Source organism: Trichophyton rubrum (genome assembly GCF_000151425.1).
Source record: "Trichophyton rubrum CBS 118892 genomic scaffold supercont2.2, whole genome shotgun sequence".
Lineage (NCBI taxonomy): Eukaryota > Fungi > Ascomycota > Eurotiomycetes > Onygenales > Arthrodermataceae > Trichophyton > Trichophyton rubrum.
In genome coordinates this window covers 1,655,886-1,673,809 of record NW_003456427.1, presented here as the reverse complement: position 1 = coordinate 1,673,809, position 17,924 = coordinate 1,655,886, and the positions used below count along the sequence as shown (strand labels likewise).

The 17,924-nt window shown below is 49.6% G+C and overlaps 6 protein-coding genes and 1 non-coding gene across 8 annotated transcripts; 1 reads left to right on the top strand and 6 right to left on the bottom strand.

The window, feature by feature from the left end:
* Positions 1–341: 341 nt before the first annotated feature.
* TERG_08721 (uncharacterized protein) lies at positions 342–2,130 on the bottom strand (the record flags this gene model as incomplete). The annotated part of the gene is made up of 3 exons (XM_003237434.1): positions 342–1,005; positions 1,070–1,355; positions 1,431–2,130. The coding sequence occupies 3 exons, from the start codon at positions 2,128–2,130 to the stop codon at positions 342–344; spliced, it is 1,650 nt and encodes a 549-aa protein (XP_003237482.1).
* Positions 2,131–3,932: 1,802 nt separating this feature from the next.
* TERG_10521 lies at positions 3,933–4,006 on the bottom strand. The gene has a single exon. It is a non-coding gene; the product is annotated as a tRNA-Val (tRNA).
* On the bottom strand, positions 3,950–6,751 carry TERG_02199 (uncharacterized protein). Of its 2 annotated transcripts, XM_047747875.1 has the most exons (4): positions 6,082–6,751; positions 5,385–6,011; positions 5,264–5,330; positions 3,950–5,205 (listed from the first exon to the last, which is right to left on the bottom strand). In XM_047747875.1, the coding sequence occupies exons 1-4, from the start codon at positions 6,669–6,671 to the stop codon at positions 4,915–4,917; spliced, it is 1,575 nt and encodes a 524-aa protein (XP_047603842.1). In that variant the 5' UTR covers positions 6,672–6,751; the 3' UTR covers positions 3,950–4,914. The 2 variants fall into 2 exon arrangements, with proteins under 2 accessions (XP_047603842.1, XP_047605604.1); XM_047749391.1 differs by having other exon boundaries at positions 3,950–6,011.
* Positions 6,752–8,279: 1,528 nt separating this feature from the next.
* Positions 8,280–11,619, bottom strand: TERG_02198 (CAMK protein kinase; the record flags this gene model as incomplete). Its single annotated transcript, XM_003237430.1, has 3 exons — positions 8,280–10,197; positions 10,257–10,660; positions 10,723–11,619. 3 exons carry the CDS (start codon positions 11,617–11,619, stop codon positions 8,280–8,282), a joined length of 3,219 nt encoding a protein of 1,072 aa, XP_003237478.1.
* A 1,826-nt stretch (positions 11,620–13,445) lies between these two features.
* On the top strand, positions 13,446–14,529 carry TERG_02197 (uncharacterized protein; the record flags this gene model as incomplete). Its single annotated transcript, XM_003237428.2, has 2 exons — positions 13,446–13,627; positions 13,692–14,529. The coding sequence occupies exons 1-2, from the start codon at positions 13,458–13,460 to the stop codon at positions 14,527–14,529; spliced, it is 1,008 nt and encodes a 335-aa protein (XP_003237476.1). The 5' UTR covers positions 13,446–13,457.
* A 305-nt stretch (positions 14,530–14,834) lies between these two features.
* TERG_02196 (uncharacterized protein) lies at positions 14,835–16,194 on the bottom strand (the record flags this gene model as incomplete). The annotated part of the gene is made up of 3 exons (XM_003237427.1): positions 14,835–14,950; positions 15,012–15,965; positions 16,017–16,194. 3 exons carry the CDS (start codon positions 16,192–16,194, stop codon positions 14,835–14,837), a joined length of 1,248 nt encoding a protein of 415 aa, XP_003237475.1.
* Positions 16,195–16,392: 198 nt separating this feature from the next.
* Positions 16,393–17,661, bottom strand: TERG_02195 (uncharacterized protein; the record flags this gene model as incomplete). The annotated part of the gene is made up of 1 exon (XM_003237426.1): positions 16,393–17,661. The coding sequence occupies one exon, from the start codon at positions 17,659–17,661 to the stop codon at positions 16,393–16,395; it is 1,269 nt and encodes a 422-aa protein (XP_003237474.1).
* Positions 17,662–17,924: the final 263 nt, after the last annotated feature.

The following is a 17,924-nucleotide window of genomic DNA, read 5'->3' as shown; positions in this document are numbered from 1 at the left end:
GAGATGTTCTACTGTCGTGAAGAGAAAAGGAATGGAATGGGTAAAAAAGGGGGGTTCTTCCGTGTATACTGGGAGAACAAGAAAAAACATTCAAGGTAGGGGAATAATAAGCAAGGAGAAAACATTATATAGAAACAATCTTTCGAGAGTGATATATTTTCAAAGGGAAAGGAGCCGGTATTGGATGGAAGAAATTAGAAGAACGGGGAAGAAGAAGAGTTAACAAAGGGGCGCCGTTGCAATAAATAGATATATGACTTTAAACAAGAAAAAGTAGAACAAGAATAAAGGAGAAGCATGGATTGATAGCTGGCAAAAAGAAAAGAGGTAAAGGAGTCATTTCATGGCCTCTTCTTGACCTCTTTACCTAGCATTCTATTCCACTGGTCACTTAGAGCGTCCTTGAACTTCTCCCAGAGCGTTCTGTTGAGATAGTTGCTAAGTTCCCTGTAATTGTAGATTTCCGACCAGCAGTCTCGTCCCCATTCGCAGCCAGCCATGTTGACTAGGAAATCCCTGTCTTTGCGCTGGTAGTGGATTCCGGGATCCGTGCCGTCGCCACAAGCACCGGGCGGGAAGGAGTTCATTCTTCGCTGTGGGATGAAGGCGACGTGCGGTCTGACCCATGGCTGGTGGGTGTAGAGGTGTTCGAGGCTGTCTTGCTCTTTGTGCTCCCACTCCATGTGTTTCTGTTCGTAGAGGACGGGGTCCCACCAGATGTCGAGCAGTCTGTCTGTCCAGGTGGAGCGGCGGATCATGAAGGAGCCTAGATTGAAGCCGGCGCAGTCCTGAGGTACGATTAGGTTGATTGATGATGTCTTCTTGTCGCCTTCGGGTGAGAGGCACAGAGGGTCTAGGTAGGGGAGGGAAGGGGGGTGAGTGATGTTGAGGGGATTGTATTTGTTTATGTCTCGGTAAGTCTTTTTCTCTAGACCGTTGAGAATGTGGCTTTCGACGGAGTAGGAAGGTTCCATTATGAGGGTATTTAGATCCAGCCACCAGAACCTATGCAGTGTTAATACGCAAATTCTTTAGAAAGCTGACTACGATGGATCGCAGCAGAACGTACCATTCGGCTTTGGGATATTTCCGCAGCGCACCACGGATGACATCGACCTTCTCCCAGCCTTCTCTCCATTCGTGGGCGTATCGCTTCTTGGTGACCATGTTAACGATCTCGAGGTCGTACCCCCATCGTTTGACGTATTTCCTCTTATTACGGAGACTGTCTCTCTCGATAGCCCATTCGCGCGCACCCTTCCACTCCATAACACCGCCGCCGACATTAGACGCAACAATTAGTACTATTTTCTTTCCTCCGCCTATGGAGGACCGTCGATATGATTCGTAGATAGCTGCAGCACGTCAGTACAAAGCGATGTAGCAGGTAAAAAAGAAGAGAAAAAAAAAAAAAAAAGGAGGGGACATACGTGATGAAAAGCAAAGCCATAGAATAAACAACAGAATGGATAATAGAAGAAGGCGTATTCTCGTGCGGCGTAGAAGACTGCCGAGTAGTGTTTTGATCCTGTATAAGAGCGGGCTGCCATTTGGACCGGACCATCGCCCCCTTCCGAGCTTCTCCTTCTCGCCGTAGTCTAGCATGGAGTTGAGTCTGAACCGGGGCAGGCTGGCGGAGATCTTCCTGCGCTGCCTGGAAAAGAAGCCGTTGTTTCGAGTGGAAAAGGAAGGGTACCCCTTTACGCGGTCACTTTTGGCCTTTGCGGCCATCCAGGAAGCGTTGGGCCCGTGGTCACCGTCCAGGCCGCCATTCGAGTACGCCTGGCCATTGGAGGAGAGCTCGCCGTAGCCACGACGCGGGCTGGAGCTGCCGCTGCTCCCAGCAGTGACGGTGGTCAGGCCTGGACTGGACCAACCTCCGCCTGGCCTTGGAGAGGGAGATCTGGACAGCGACATGGGCGAGTTGCCCGTCACCGAGGGGGTGCCCGGGATAGGAGAGAGAGCAGGAGCAGACAGGAGGCCCGGGGCTTTGCTGCTGGCACCTTTGCTGGCGGACAGAGACGAGGACGGGGCCAGATTCAAGGGCCGGATATGCGAGGAGGAGCGCCGGCGGTGGTGCGTGGAGCTGCTGGCTGGGTTTTCAGAGGAGGACGAGAACGACTCAGGCATGGACGAGAGACGCAGAGCAGAGAAGCGAGCCTCAGGGCCTATTTCGCACGTTCAGGTCAGCAATCGGGCCATCCTGGCGCTGGAGTTGGCGGGTGGATTTGGTGAAGTTGGTTTTGTCGTAGTAGAAGCCAGCGTAGCCACAACGCACCTTTTTTTGCGGTAGATATAATTTTTTTCCTGTCTCTCTCTCTCCACGGTGGAGACGAGCAGAAGCGCCGGCAGCAACGCAGAGGATATGGAGACTGGACAAACTCGCTCCAGAAGAACGACGGCGAGCCTGTTCGTCACTCCGTCGGGCCCTGCTGGGTGCACAGGAGAGGGAAAATAAGAGACAGCAGAAGTTGCAGGAGTTGGAGATGGACGTGTTTTTCTTTTTTCTTCCTCCGCCAGCAACACCCGCTCTGCTGCCCCCGTCGAGTTTCTCTGCGTCGCTGTGTCACTGCAGGCGTCCTCTGCTTCTTTTACCCCGGGGCTGCGTCTGCTTGGCCAGGATGTCTTGGATTGCGATACGAGCTGAGCGATGGAGAGACAGAGACGCAGCGGTGGGCGAGGGGAGTGAAGTCAGTCGGCCTTTTAACGAGAGACAGGGAGCAATATAAGGAGTACAAGCAAGACAACTAGCGAAGAAACGACCAAGACGAAGACGAGGACAAGAGACTTTTCTTTTCTACCGCAAGATTTCAAGGGGACGGGCTTGCTTGGTTCAGCTGGCTGGCTGGCGGTTCTGGTTACTGGTCGAGATCCTTTTCTCTCTCTCCTTCTCGACTAACTACGGGAGGACCGTCTGGACCGCCACCGCGAGATACAGCCAATTACAGGCCCATCCAGGGAGGAGGAAAAGGGCCAACGAGGGCTCTGAGCCAGCAAAGGGGGAGCCCGCCTCTCCGCTCTTCTTCAACCTCCCGTACGCGCCCTCTTTCGCCTGGCTTGCCCCCTGACCCACAGCGGCCTTTCGAGCCCTGGTTAGCTCGACCAGACAGCGTGGCCGGCTGGTTCCCTTCCGAGATGTTCAAGAGGAGCAGGAGAAGGGCCCTGCATGCTTATATTCAGTGACTGTCCCGTCGATGGTCGTCTGTTGGCCTGTCTGCTGGCCTGTCTGGGGGGATCTTGAGACGCCGTTCGAGTCCATCTGTGTGACCGCTCCAGAGGTGCAGGATGAGATGCAGCCGTCGACAGCAGTTTGATCGCCAAAAGGCTTCAGCCTTACACTTGCACTACGCTCTATCTACGGAGAATTGCCAGATACTACGAAACTAGGGGGTATTGGCTGTGAGTCCTGAGAATCCCCAAGACAAAGGAATGGGAATGGGATCCAGCTGGCCTTTGCTCGTAATCCCTCATCTTCTGAAGGAGAGCGGTGGAGCAGACAGGGCCATATATTCTGCTCGCCAGCCGCAGCTCGCTCCGTATCTAGGAAGAGAAAACGCCTTGTTATCGCTCAGGAATCGCACACATGGCGAAGATCAGTTCCTATCAGAGAACGCAGAGCGAACTTTCCACCCTGTACGTTGAGATTACCCGCCTAGATAGTAATCGCCTCTTCGTTTCTCCCGCTCACTCTGTGTTATATGAGCCGCTGTTATGAGATGGGTTTAAAAGGGGCTTGCGATGCTCCGTCCAGATAGAGATTTCGCAGCAAAGCGACGATCCTCGACACGCAATCTCTGCGCTTTCTCCACCGCTAGCAAGGGCTCTATCTGTCCATCATCACATCATCACTTTATCTCTTTGTCTATCGAACATCCACAGCAATAAAAAGCAGCCATGGATAAAAAATATCCAAAAAATAAAAAAAAGAAGAGTGACTTCGCCCAGGCTCGAACTGGGGGCCTTGAGTGTGTTAGACTCACGTGATAACCAACTACACCACGAAGTCGCTTGTTGAGGCTTCGAGGCGGCTCAGAGGAAAGAAGTAGCAAGCGGGCTCAGGACAGGGGTCAGGGGTCAGGGGCAGGGAAGAGCAGGGAAGGGATGGCCTAAGAACAGGGAAGAGAGGACGGAGTAACAGGTAAAAGACATATATTGACAGCTGATGGCTACTCTATGTACTACTACTGCTCCTGGGCGACAAACTGGTTGCAGTCATAGCAGGACGACAGGATGCCAGCAGCTACATAGATGGCATTGCTCGCCCGCTCGACAAACTCCACGGCTCTTGTCCGGTTGCCGGCATCAAGAGACTCGGTCACGCCAGGGAAGGTCGTTGGTGCATATCTGCTCGACAGTTAGAGCTGCAATTAGCATACGCGTAAAAAGGGGAACGGGGAACCCACCCAGTGTCAAGTCCCGGGGCATACAGCATGTGTCTGTAGAACTCGCGGTCTGGAAGGCCACCCTGCGAGACAAAGCCACGGCCAAAGTCGCGGTAGATGGTGTTGAGATGCTTTTTCAGCTTCATATCATGGACGCTGTGCTCGGCTTTCCTCTGCAGTTTCGCAACAGCATTGGCAGATACATTGAACGAGCAGATGGCGCTCTCGATCTTGCTCACGTCCAGATCAGGGAACTTGGATGCTGCGATGTACTTCTTCAGCACGTCCAGATACTTCGTCATCTGCACGCCATAGTTAGTCACATCAAATGGGATGATGTCGTCAGTGGCTAGATGGTAGCCTAGCAGGCCCAGGAACTGGCCCATGGCAACGTGCGTGTGGAAGCCCGGGTCGCCGTAGGTGGCCATCCAGTGGTACGAGTCATAGTTCGAGTGATAGTGGTAGACCGGATCTGTGTTACCGTCCCCTCCCGCGCCAGTATCAAGCTACATCGCGTTAACTCCAAAGGTAACTACGGTGCGTTGCATCCGAAAATTAGGCAACTTACCGATGCTATGCCGTTGTGGACGAAAGCAGTGTAGTCAGAGCCACTTCCAAGGACGCCGACTTCGCCGCCATTTGCAGTGTTCCAGACATCGTACATGGTGGTGTCCTTACGGCCCTTGTACGGCCAGATAACCTTCTTCATAGACTCTAGGGCCAGCTTGTGCAGCTCGGGAGTAGCACTGAGGTCAGGCACCGGACCAGAGACGGCAACATCGATGTTGAGGTACGCAACCGTCGATGCCTTGAGCCATGGCAGCTATTCATAACAGTCAGTACCAGTCGGCTTATTTTTCTCTCAATATTGAAAAACATACGTATTCCTCAACCCATTCAGTGGAGCCAACGAGTCCGTACTCCTCCGCATCCCAAGAACACATCACGCTATGCAATATTAGCACCAATTGCGTCAGGACAAATCCAAGGGCACAAACATACATGGTTCTCTTGGGCTTCCAGCCAGCCTTCTGGAGCTTTCCAAACGCCTTTGCAAGCTCGACCATAATGGAAGAGCCAGAGTTGGGGTCCCCGGCTCCTCCAATAATCCAAGCATCGCGGTGGTTTCCAATGATAATCACCTCATCCTGCTCCGTGCCGTTAATGATACCAATTGAGTTCCATATAGGGGTATAAGTATCACGCATCACATTACTCATGGAAAGCTTGGCTCCGGGTGCAGGACCAGTAGCATATGTCGCATTAAGAGCACCAACCCATCGGGTGCGGTTAACTTCCTTTCCTGGAGTTCCGTGGCCGTCGAGTGCAGCGAGGATTGGCTCTGCATCCAGCTGTGAGATCGGGATTGACGGGATCTTTGGTACAACAGGGCTCTTGTCCTTTCGTGGAGAGTCTGGTCGAGAAGGGTATCCGGGAGTGGTTGGATCACCAGGGAACATAGAAAGGAACTGAACAGATCCACGCTGGACCGCGCTAGGATTTCTGGCAGGACCGTTTGGATATGCCTTCAAGCCGTTTGCAACTGTCACATTGCCGTCATCCGCAGGATCAGTGAAGATGATGCAGCCGATCATCCCCTGATCTTGTGCATTTTTGACTTTCAAGCCTCTAATCAATCGTGTTAGTAGACATTCACAAATCCTTCAGCTTATAATTGTACAATTCAGGGAAAACTTACCGAAATGGACCACCATATCGTGCAATTGCGATCTTTCCTTTCAAGTCCACGCCCAACTGGATGAGTCTTTCAAAATCAACCTTTTGTCCACGTCCGACGTAAACATACTCGGCAGTGGCCTCACCGGAGGCAGAGTAGCCATGGAATGTCGGTATACGGTCCGGGTAGCTTGATGTCTCGTCTTCCTTGAGAACGTCTTCCACCAGGGAAGCCTCCCAGGTCGTACCGTCAGCGTGCGTCAGTGACAGTGAATGCGAAACCGGGTAGTTCAGGTATACGTCATACGAGACAAGAGACGAAGGAATGCCGAATTCTGTCCATTTATCGGCAGTCCATTGTGCCATGCTCTGATTGGTTCCGGCGATGTGAATTCCATGAGTGTAGTAGTAAGCCCAGCTGTCGACCGTGGTGTTGTCGAAACTGTTAATCAACATAGACTCATACTTGGACAAGTGCGGCAGATTGGGGTGTCCAGGTCCTCGTTTCGAGAGCACGCTTAGAATATCGACTGAACCGACATCTCGCTCGCGCACACAACCTTCCACTGTGGCAGCGGCCAATGTCAGCAGCGATAAGGATTTCACGTTCATCTTAAACTGCCAGTATACGTTTCACCCGAGAGAAAGGAAAAACGCACAACTGAAATTAGGGAGCACAAGGGTGCAAAACAAAAAGGGACGAAGGGCAGGGCCGCAGGGTGCTTATTATAAGTCTCAAGACATCAACTCAAAGAGAGATTCGGGATAAGTAGACGTCAATTTCCATGACTCGCCCCTCCCACGGACGCCCGCATCTCGTCTTTCTAGTTTAGCCTCCCCGCATCCTGCGATGGGTGATGATTGCATTTTCCCTTTTCTGTTTCGTATCTCCAATGGACGGTATAACCGGGTGGATTCGCCAACTTAACCTGGACCGAATCAAGCATCACCAAAGCAAGCCGCATCCCTGCCCCAGCAGGCAACATGTCACTCGTGCAACCCTGTCATATTTGTGATTATCGGCTGGCTCTCCACGGGGAAAATTGTGGGGTGCTTGGTATACGGGGAGTGTGGGCATATACAACTAATGAGCCAGTTAGCAGAGGTATCTTGTAATCTGGAGTTCTCTACTCCGAATTCCAAGGTCGGAGTTACTACTTGCGAACTGAGATACAGCTCCTTTATTGTCTTTAAATTGCATCATCCGTCGTTATGGCTTCAAACCTGCAGGTTTTCGTCCAGCGACGGATAGGCACTGGCCTCGATGCATGAAGCTCCAAACGCTCTCGTACCCAGGATTCCTTCTTGTCCGACGCCCGAGGTAAGCTCACCGCGCCCTTTGCCGTTATTCCGAAGCCTGGTCGTGGTTGGTTGCCATTATGTCACATTTCTCGTATCCCTTTAGGTGGAATATCTGCCGTGGTTCAATACAAAGTCTGCTCACGACGCAGGGATGGGCAATACCAGAAGACACATTTGAAAGCTGGTGGCACAGCACTCCGCCCGTAATATTAGGCGAGATTATTTGCACGTCCGTTTGAATTCAATCTCTTAATTCCAATTTATTTCGCATTTACTCCCATAAATATGCCGAATTCCGGATCCCGAGTGGTCGATTAACCTTGTAAGAGTCACATTGCCGCCGGTATATTGCATCGGTGCACCGTGCCTGTGAAGAAATTTGCCGCTCCATTGATCAACACTGCGTCTTCGTCTGTTTTGATAGGAAGGATGGAACAAAGAGCAGCTGTTGAGAGGGATTGTGATGCGACTGGCGGCTGCTCGAGTGTTGGATGTCGTTGGAAGAAAGTTTTTGTTTGGCTTGGAGTCGTCGTTGAACTTAAGGTTGCCTTAATTGGTCAGAGGCGCATTTGAGATGATTTTTCAAGCTAACGGAAGACATAAGAATGTAGATCTCTGCAGAAGTCATAGCCTCACAGTTCATTTATGAGTTATGCTTGATATGTTTACTTAATTATCTTCTGAAGTGTCTTCACATTTGCGCTGGGATAGCTGTCAAGGTGCTTTGAGTGTATGGTGGCTGGAATTATTTGGTGAGTGGGTAGGTGTATATAAAACATAAAACAGATATCAGACTGGGATGGGATAGGCAGTGACACAATTGAGTAGAGACACTAGATGACAAATAGAAATCTTCCAAATGACCGGTCATGCAGATATATCACATGCGACAGCGCTCTTGATGATAGGGCTGTTGCTCTAGGCTGACGTCTCTACAGGCGACCGCTCTGGTTTGGGTGCCTGGTTGCCCTCTGTTCTATTATTACAGTAGGACTTTGGCGATTCTTCTATCAAGAACCGTTTCTCGTCTGCGGGTCTTTCCAGCCGGCTCTTTCCGTGGTAGAATTCGCACCGAAAGCGTAGAAACTGTTCCTTGCTTCTATACACTGTGATGATGTCGCCGGTGTATATCCTCCCAAACAAGAATGCGTCTTTGCTCTGGGATTCCTTGCGTAGCTCAACATCATTGACCCATATACATTGGCTGGTCTTTGTGGATATCAGCGTCACAACGTCAGTCATTTGTAACCAATCCTCTCCAGCAGCGATTCGAGCTTCGATTGACGGTGCCCAGAAAGTCAATTCAAGAGCATATGAAGGTATACGAAAGTCCATAGAGTCTGGATGGCGGATGGTCGCTTGTGTTCCTCGACCCCAGGATGTCATTCGTGACTCTAGTCGGATTGGCTGGTCAAGGATAGATCCAGGCAGGGGCGTCAGTTTTCCTAGGATTGCAGCAGGCTTGACGAATCCGTTCCCTTTCTCCTTGTCCTCCTTAGCGTGCGCGTTAGTGTCCTGATTCGGTTGCGATTGAGAAGGAACTTCGAGTCCGGTGCGTTCGTCAATGGTACATGCAAGTTCATTTGGAATCTCATCTTGGTTACCCATCCTTTCGCTTGGCGCAGGGCTATGCGGCTTGTCCGTTTCAACACTGCTGCTCGTATCTCTTGGGACTGATCTATAAGATGTAAGTTTATCACCTAATGGTGAATGTTTATTTGTTGGAGAGAATGGACCTGGACCCGTTCCAGCTTTGAGTTCAGCCCAGTTTCCCTTAGCCGTTCCGTTAGAGGAAGCGTATTTCTTGCTATTTTGAGAATCCCCATCGAGCGGCTTCCCTATGTCACCCTCACCGTCGCTCCGCCCACCGGATGCCATGCCATTCTGGCCAGCAGAACGCATATGCAGATGGCCAACTAATGATTCCGCCCCCATCAAACTTGGATCTGAAGCTTTCGGCGGCGGCGGTGGCCTCATCGTAAGTGGCGGGTGTGGTTGGCCAACTTCCGCGAAAATATCTTTGCTCAGGCTTGAGCCTTCGTTAGATATCACGTATTGATCACTAGAGTCATCGGCGTCATCTCCGTCGAGTTCCGCTATATCCATCTCTTCAGAGTAATCCTCGCCAAGCACTCCGGAGCTCTTGATAAGAGATGGAGTGATCTCTCCAAAGAGCCGGGGCCCATTAGGTGAAGATTTCACTTCGGCTTTGGCTTCATATTGGTAGCTCGACAACTGCGGGAGGGAAGGGTATCGGACATCATCTGGATGTTGGACATGCCTCTCCTCGATGTCTTGTTCCAATGTCACACGGGGTTTCTTTGCATTGGCATTCTGGTCAGAAGACGATAACTTCTGTTCTTCTTCTCCGTACTGTTGCTTATGGTATGCCTCTCTCTTGTCTTCTAGTTCTCGCTCTAGAGACCATGCACGAGCCCAAACATCCTTATCATCCTGGTCTTCTTCCTCGCTGAGCTCTGGTACAGCAATAAGTTCAGTAAGAGGGCCGGTTTGGATAGGTTCTCCAACTTCTTCGTACTCAAACTCATCAGGAACTTCAGCGATCCAAGGGTGTCGAAAGCATTCTGGCTCTTTTGGTCGAGCCTTGGGATCGCGGTTGAGCAGCCTGGATATAAAATCGATTGCTTCTTCCGATGCTCCAACATTTTCTAGCAGTGAATAATCTGCTTCCGTAGTCATTATATTTCGTAACATTTGGGCTCCCCTGTCATCTCCACGGCCCATAAAGGGTGGGTGGCCGGAAAGAATATGGAAGGCTACTGCTCCGAATGACCACATATCAACCGACTGGTCGTACGGTGACGTTCTTGGTAAACTACGCCAGGAAAGTTAGTCCTCAGCTTCGCTATTTTCTTGGCCTGGAGCAATACTCACGGGTCGCCCGGTCGCCGCCTTTTTCGAGGCAGTTGATGTTTATAAGTATCATATTCCGGGTACACTTCCGGCGCACAATAAAGAAGAGTTCCGCAAAAGGTTTTCATCAAGGTTTCCTCCTGTGAGACCTTAGATAATCCAAAGTCTGATAATTTAATAATGAACGGGTCATAAGAAGATATGAGGATATTGTCTGGCTTTATATCCCGGTGGGTTATCTTCCGGGCATGAAGATATTGTAAGGCGTGAAGTAGCTGTCGGGAAATTTTCTGCACTTGATCTTCAGGTAGAAGCCCAGCGCTCTGGAGATAGCTCGAAAGTTCTCCACATCCGATATACTCCATAATAATGTAAATCCAGCGGTTATTAAAGTCGAAGTAATCATGAAAGCGAACAATATTAGGCTGTGATGATATATGTCAGTATCTATTTCAATTCAACATCTGGTATAAGGGAGGCTCCATACGTGGTCCAAGTCTTTCATGATTCTCATTTCGCTGTCAACCTTATGGTCTAAAACGTTGTTCTTCGTGAGACGGCGCTTATCCAATTCTTTGCAAGCAAATACAGCACCGTCGTTCTTGGTTGCCAACTTATAGACGGTTGCAAATGCCCCCTTTCCAATCTGGCCAGTTACATTATACTTGGCTCCACCGTTCCAATGCATCCCGTGAGAGTGGTTAGTGTGAGCAACGACAATCCCAGGAGCAGGCATCTCTCCGCGCCCAACATCACCCACTTTTGTGCTAAGTTGACGAATCCGGTTAAGATACCAGGTAAGATTTCTAGTATATTGCGCCTGTAGTTCGTCTCGGGCAGGTATCCTGACGACAAACTTTATAGCTGAAGCTAGATCATTCCCAGTGACATGGATGACGGAGCCAGACATAAGCATTTGGGTTGTTGGGCTGTTATCTCCGCCATCTCTCCGTATGGATTTTCCGTCCACAATGGTCCCGTTAGTAGAGGTGTCTTGAAGCATGAGAATGCCATCGGACTTCAGATATATGCGAAAATGAGTATTTGACACCCTATGATCAGGATAAAATATGATATCGCTTCGTGTTGAGCTTCGACCAAAGCAGAAACCCATGCTCTGATCTTTCACCAATGAAGAAAACCGTAATGCGATGTCATATGTTGATTCACAGGCATCGAGGTCAGGGTCAAACTCATCTCGCTGCAAAATATGCTGCGGGTTGCGGTCTGCAGTGATAGAGGCTGATTTATGTGCAGCAGGAGAGTTGGGATGTAGGATACATATAATATCAGCTACATCTTGCTGGCTCAGTCCGGAGTTGTTAACGCCCTTGCGACGGGGGTCTGCGTAGGGTTGGGTCGAAGGCTGGGTTTCTTCATCCATGAGGATAAGTTCTAGAGTCAACTCCCTCAGAGACTGAGCTCAATGAGAATAGAATGCGGTGTTATCGCAAGTAATTCTGCCCACCCAGTTATCCGGAATACGTGAATCACCAAACCGTGTGTCGCAGAAGGGGTCGGTGTTGTGTGGGAGGCTTACAAATCCTCGGGAGTACAATCTCCAGGCATATCCTCGTTGGGTTTACTGTGCAATTTCAAGCAAACTGTCAGTTTAGAATGATATACAATTGCAATGCAGAGTACAAAGTAATACTTTAAAGATGATGCTATTTTGTTCCCATCCCGCCCAATAATGGACGTAATGCTTTCGAACTAAAGCAGGCTCTGCAATATCAACCAACAAAGTGCTGGGGAAACTAACCCTTTTTATAGTCCAAATGAGGCAGGGGTTTAAATAACCAAGGCTGTTGGAGCCTTTCTGCCTGGTCTGGCTGGCAAACCGGGGAGATGAATGAGTTATGACCAGGAGCTGCAGCTTTACGAGCTCACTGTTATTTGTCAGTTGTATCCTGCAGAGTGTCCACGTTCCAGAAATCACATCCAGCCTTGGAGGAGTGCCGTTTGGGTTCTCACTCAAAGGCAGGTAGGTACGTGGATGTGATGTCCGCTAGATCGTCAAAGCGCTATTGGTATTTATGCGGGTGCAAGGCAACAGCAGGCAGCTAAAATCAAGGCAGGCAAAGGCAGGAAGGCTGAAATCTATATGAATGAAATAAATTTAGTCTGATTAGCGAGTCATGAACAGAATATTTGGTCAGCGGCAGAAATCCATGTATACGTAGCCTGCCCTGTTCATTTGCCACCGAGTGGTTCGCACGGCAGACAGAAACGAATGCATTGATGACTCACAAGCGACAGAGCAACAACCAAAAGAACGCTGAACGGCACGCAGAAGACAACGTCGTCTCAATAGGTCGAGGCGAGAGGCTGAGGAAACAGCGCCATCTCAGACCCCAGAATCCGTTTCAAAACATTAAACCAAAACTTTCAATGTTTTCCCTTCCAAAGTTGCGGAGAGCGGAAAAACATGTCGGAGTGGCAGAAGCCGCGTCGGCCAGCGTGATTGGGTTACACCCACTCGGTGCCTGAGCTAACGGTTTTAGGTTAGACTTGCCGTTTGACAGTCACATGACACTGCTTAATGCTATTTATAGGTCAATCATTCGCACGGACCATTTTAACTTCAATTTCCGCCTCGGCAGCAACGCTTTCATTCTTGCAGTCGGTCAAGGCTTGAGTTTGCAGGGGTCTTACCTTTGAATTGCATTATCTGAGCGCCTGCGACCCAGCTGTAATGGCATCCTGGACACTTTATCCTCTAGAATGACATATTTTTCAATGGAAGTACGGATTACCCGAACAGCACATGTAATTGATACAGCTTTGCCATGTAGAAGATAACCATGCATAAATTATCCTTGCAATAGTTAGGAGATAAAATTGTGGCTTCTTACTGATTATCTCCCTCAAGTTTTGGTCTTAGAAATAATACCTACAAACTCCTACTCCTCGACAAGCCAATGGTGTTCCAGTATCCAGGAGACCTGGAGGGATACATGTCTTACATGCGCAAAAAGAGGACTACAGAGCAGCTACTTTAAAATAGGAGCAGCAAGGTATGGTCACTCCCTGCTATTGTATTTATTCAGAGATTGATATGTATACCAAGCGTTCACCCCACCGTTGTGCAACTGATTGGTGGATTCGACAGCTGCATAAGTGCGGCTGGGCGGGATTACAATCCCCCACTTTCAATAGAGAACTCCCCTTTCCTCAGCTTCCTCCTCCATCAATTAGCGCGATATTAACGACAATTCCAATATGTCTGGCCCTGTTTTGAAAGTTGCTATTACCCAGGCACAGCCTAAGTGGCTAGACCTGGCTGGGAGTGTTGAGAAAACCGTCAACCTCATCGCTGAGGCAGCAAAGGGCGATGCAAAGCTTGTTGCATTCCCTGAATGCTGGATTCCCGGCTACCCAGCATGGATTTGGTTAGATTATCCATAAATACTACCTGGAGATTTTACACTATTGCTAACTATACTCTTATTACAGGCAAAGGCCAGTCGATCCAATCATCAACACCAAGTACATACAAAATTCGCTATCCGTCAACTCTGCTGAGATGAATACTATCAAATCAGCAGCAAAGGAAAGCAACATCGCAGTTGTACTTGGTTTTGTCGAAGCAATCGATACCCATAGCGTCTACATTGCCCAGGCAATCATCTCTCCCAAAGGTGAACTGCTGATGCATCGCCGAAAGATCAAGCCTACTCATATGGAGCGTACCGTATTTGGAGACGGTTCTGGCTCAGATCTCACCAATGTTGCAGATGTTGATTTTGGAGGCGATATCGGTGTTATCAAAATTGGAACCTTGGCTTGCTGGGAGCACGCGCTGCCTTTGCTTAAGTACCACACCTATTCGCAAAAGGAAGCGATCCATATCGCTATGTGGCCGCCAATCGACCCTCACCCTGGTGTTGATGCCTTGGCATTATGGAGTATGAGCGCCGAGGGATGTCAAAACCTCAGTCAAACTCATGCCATCGAGGGTGGTGCCTATGTCCTGCACTGCACAGCCGTATGTAATGAGGAGGGAATCGAGACCATGAAGACCAAGGGCGGGCTTCTCTTCCAGCGGCCAGGTGGTGGACACAGCGCTGCCATTGCTCCAGACGGCCGTAGGTTGACGAAACCGTTGGCTGATGGCAATCCTGCAGCCGAGGGTATTGTTTATGCTGATTTGGACATGGCGAGAGTCGTTATGAGCAAGGGCTTCATCGATGTGGTAGGACATTATAGCCGCCCAGACCTCCTGTGGTTGGGAGTCGATAAGGCCCAGAAGGGCTGTGTGGTGCCTAAGACAGAATCCGAGCAGGATCTTTGATTCGTTCACCTTGGTCGAGAGCTGCCATTACAAAGTCGAAAATAGACAATGGGATAATTTCCTTACTATTCCGTGAGACCCTACTTGAGACCCTACCATCGAAAAGAATAAGCCATGACCCATGAACTAAGGTCGTTGAATGTCAAATACCCGGGAAAATGCTTTAAAAATTGCAACAAAAATACTATGTACTTACAGTCAAAGATATATACCTTAGGCCAACTGTTATTATTTTTTGTTACTTCAAGAACCCTGGCGAATAACTCAGGTCGGTTATTTAGCTAAAAATCAAAGGTGGATACATCTCATGCCTGGCCGCAATATTGTCCATTCTTTTCATTCTTAGCAGCCGGAGTGAAGTTACCGCTAATTGCAGAGTTCATAGCCTTGTCCAACTTCGCAATAGCCTCTTCGCTTATTTCTGTATTACATGTTAGTTATCCCCAGGTAATTAAGAAACTGGGGCTGCACGCAATACTTACGGTAGTGTACCACGAGCCGGCCGCCTAGAAATTTCAAGCCATGCTGTCGGCCGATCTCAATCCAGTCTTCGTTTGACAATTTGCATGACTCGAGATCAAGCCACACCATGTTGGTCTCCACTGGATTCTTGAGCTTTCCGCCTTTCTCGGTCCATAACTTTGCAACCTTTCTAGCCATTTCGTGGCTTACAAGTAGCTTTCCTCCTTTACCATTTGGCCCACTGCCAAATGTTTCATTGAGAGCAACTTGGGCTGCGGCTGCGATAATACCGGACTGCCTAGTCCCTCCGCCAATGGTTTTCCTGAACCAGCGGGCCTTTTGGATGAACTCGTTCGACCCGGCGAGAACACTCCCGATTGGAGCACCGAGACCCTTCGAGAAGCAAAGACTGACACTGTCTGCCAAAGAACTGAACTCAGAAAGACTTCCAGCTCCGGCAACAACGGCTTCCCACAGCCTAGCTCCATCAAGATGAACTTTCAGCCCATTTGCATGTGCCCATTCGGAAATCCGTTTCATCTCATCAAGCGGCATTATCATCCCATCCAGGGTATTTTCAAGGCTGATCACCCGTGTCGGACAGCCATGTATATCGTTACCCAGTACGGCATGGGGCATGATATCTTCTAGAGTGAGATACCTTTCATTTTTGGGCACAATTCCCTTGATATAGGCCCCGGTCCAGGTCGACACACCTCCTCCTTCATAATTAATGATGTGGCCGCGGTGGTCGCACAGAACTGCGTACGGCGGCTGTGTCAGGTGAGTTCGGATAGCCACCTGGTTCCCCATGGTTCCAGACATCACCAGCAGAGCACTTTCATGATTCGCTAACTCGGCAACAGACTTCTCCAGAGAGCAAGTCACGGCATCTTCCTGTAGCACATCATCGCCGAGAGACGTGTTTGTGATAGCTTCCAACATCGAAACCGTCGGCCTTGTCATGACATCGCCTGTCCTAAACTCAGCATCAAGTCTCGATTTGAGGGGTTGGGCCAACTAACTGCGAAAGTCGAAGGCTGCCTCTCCCGGAGCCTGCCATGCGTTCCCTGCCTGCATGGTTCGTTGATCAGATATGTACCGGCCCTGCGGTCTCTGTGCAATCAATGATATTCTAGCGTAATATGAGTGAATCGATCGTGACTTGCACAGTTTCCTTGCTGCTCCCAGTCCTCTGTTCATTCTTCACAGTGAGTTGACACGGAAACAGTCGATTATGCAGGTCTCGTATTGTCGTGTTTGCTGTTACTCATCGGCAGTTTGCAGTTGGTGAGGGACCCAGCCCCACCCCCGACAGCCGAGGGAACACCGGAAGCCGCTTTAACACTTATTCGTCTAGCCGATATATAAGAAATTTTCTACTCGATAGCAACCGCCAAATTACAGCGTATAGGATTCCTCCCGCTGCATTGCGGCTTGGACCAGAAGCTCCCGGGCAGCAATTTTGGCCTTTTGTTTCTTTTCGTCTTCCTCCTTGTTCGCACTTGAGGCGTCGTCCCTATTTCCTAGACCGTTCAAATTGCCGTTATAAACGTCCGGTCTCCCTGTGATGGGAGGCGGGCTTGTAGAAGTGACGATTTCAATCTGCGGTTGCTGGGAAGCAATGGCCTTCGGCCGACCTCGACCTCGCTTCATCAACTGACGGCGTGAACGGAGGCGTGTTTCTCGGGCAATATTTGGGGTGGATGTTTCTGAGTCTTCGGGAGTTTCAGTATGCGCAAGACCCCCGGGTTTTCGGTCTCCAGTTTTGGTAGAGTTCTCGTCGCCGGACGAAGTAGCTTGCTCCTTTCTTAACGACGCACTGTCTTCAGCCTTCTTGGAATGTTCATTCAGCGCAACCAATGGAGGGCGAGTAGGTCGAGTTTCATTCCCAGTAACCTGCTCAAGAACCTGCTCTGTTCTCAAGCCCCGTCGACGCCTCGCCGGGTTCTGGCGTGTCCTTGGCTTTTCAGCAGGCAGTTTCGATAATGTAGCGTCATTCATAGCTGGAGAATCCTCTTGCGATAAATCATCAACATTAACCTGTGCATTAGACGACTCTGGAATCTCCTCAATTTCAATATCCGCGCCATCAATACCAATCCGTTGGTTGGAACTCGGTGCTGGATCCGTTTCCCGGTTTGTAACATCTGTAAACGCCGGAATCACACCAGTTGCAAATGTGTTATTATCCTCATGAATCCTGAGGTCCTCAGGGAGAGTTACTAAGGACCTTTTCCCATTCAAATTGGGAGCATCACTAGGCACGAATCTCTCTCCATTTTCTTTACGGTCGACAGGGATAACCTGGGAAAACCCTTCGCTCCTTTCGCCAGCCTTTTCATAGTTGCTCAACTTGTCTCTTAACACTCGGTTCTCTTGTTCCAACTGCTCAATTTTAGATGACTTTGACTGCATTTCCTTCATGGCAATGGCCAAAATCTCGAATTGGTCAACAGAATTGTTTGACTTCGAAAGCCCCAAATTTCCCGTGCAAGCTGAAGATAGCCCATTCAACTGTTCGCGCATTTGCTGGACTGCGCAAGATAACTCTCTGACAGCCGTGGATATCGCTGTCAAGGTTTTATAAATGCCATCCTTCGATGGGCCTGGTATCTCTTCGCGCTCACCTGCATGATTCAGTGCTGCGGGAGCCTGGATCCTCGCCATGCTGGCCTCCTTTCCCGCTACACGAATCTTTATTAATGAAAAGCGAATCTTCAACGTAAGTTAGAGCCTTGTTCACGGCATATTCCTCCCATTAGCAGAGTATAAGAATGTCATCAAATATTCATTTCGTTGGTCAAGGTTTCAATGCTCGAAAAGCGAAGACGCGACGCATCTTGGTTATATAAGCATAACTAGCGTCCTTGCAGCAATATGACTTACTACCTCAGCGGCATTGAGACGATATGGAGGGAGAAAAATATTCA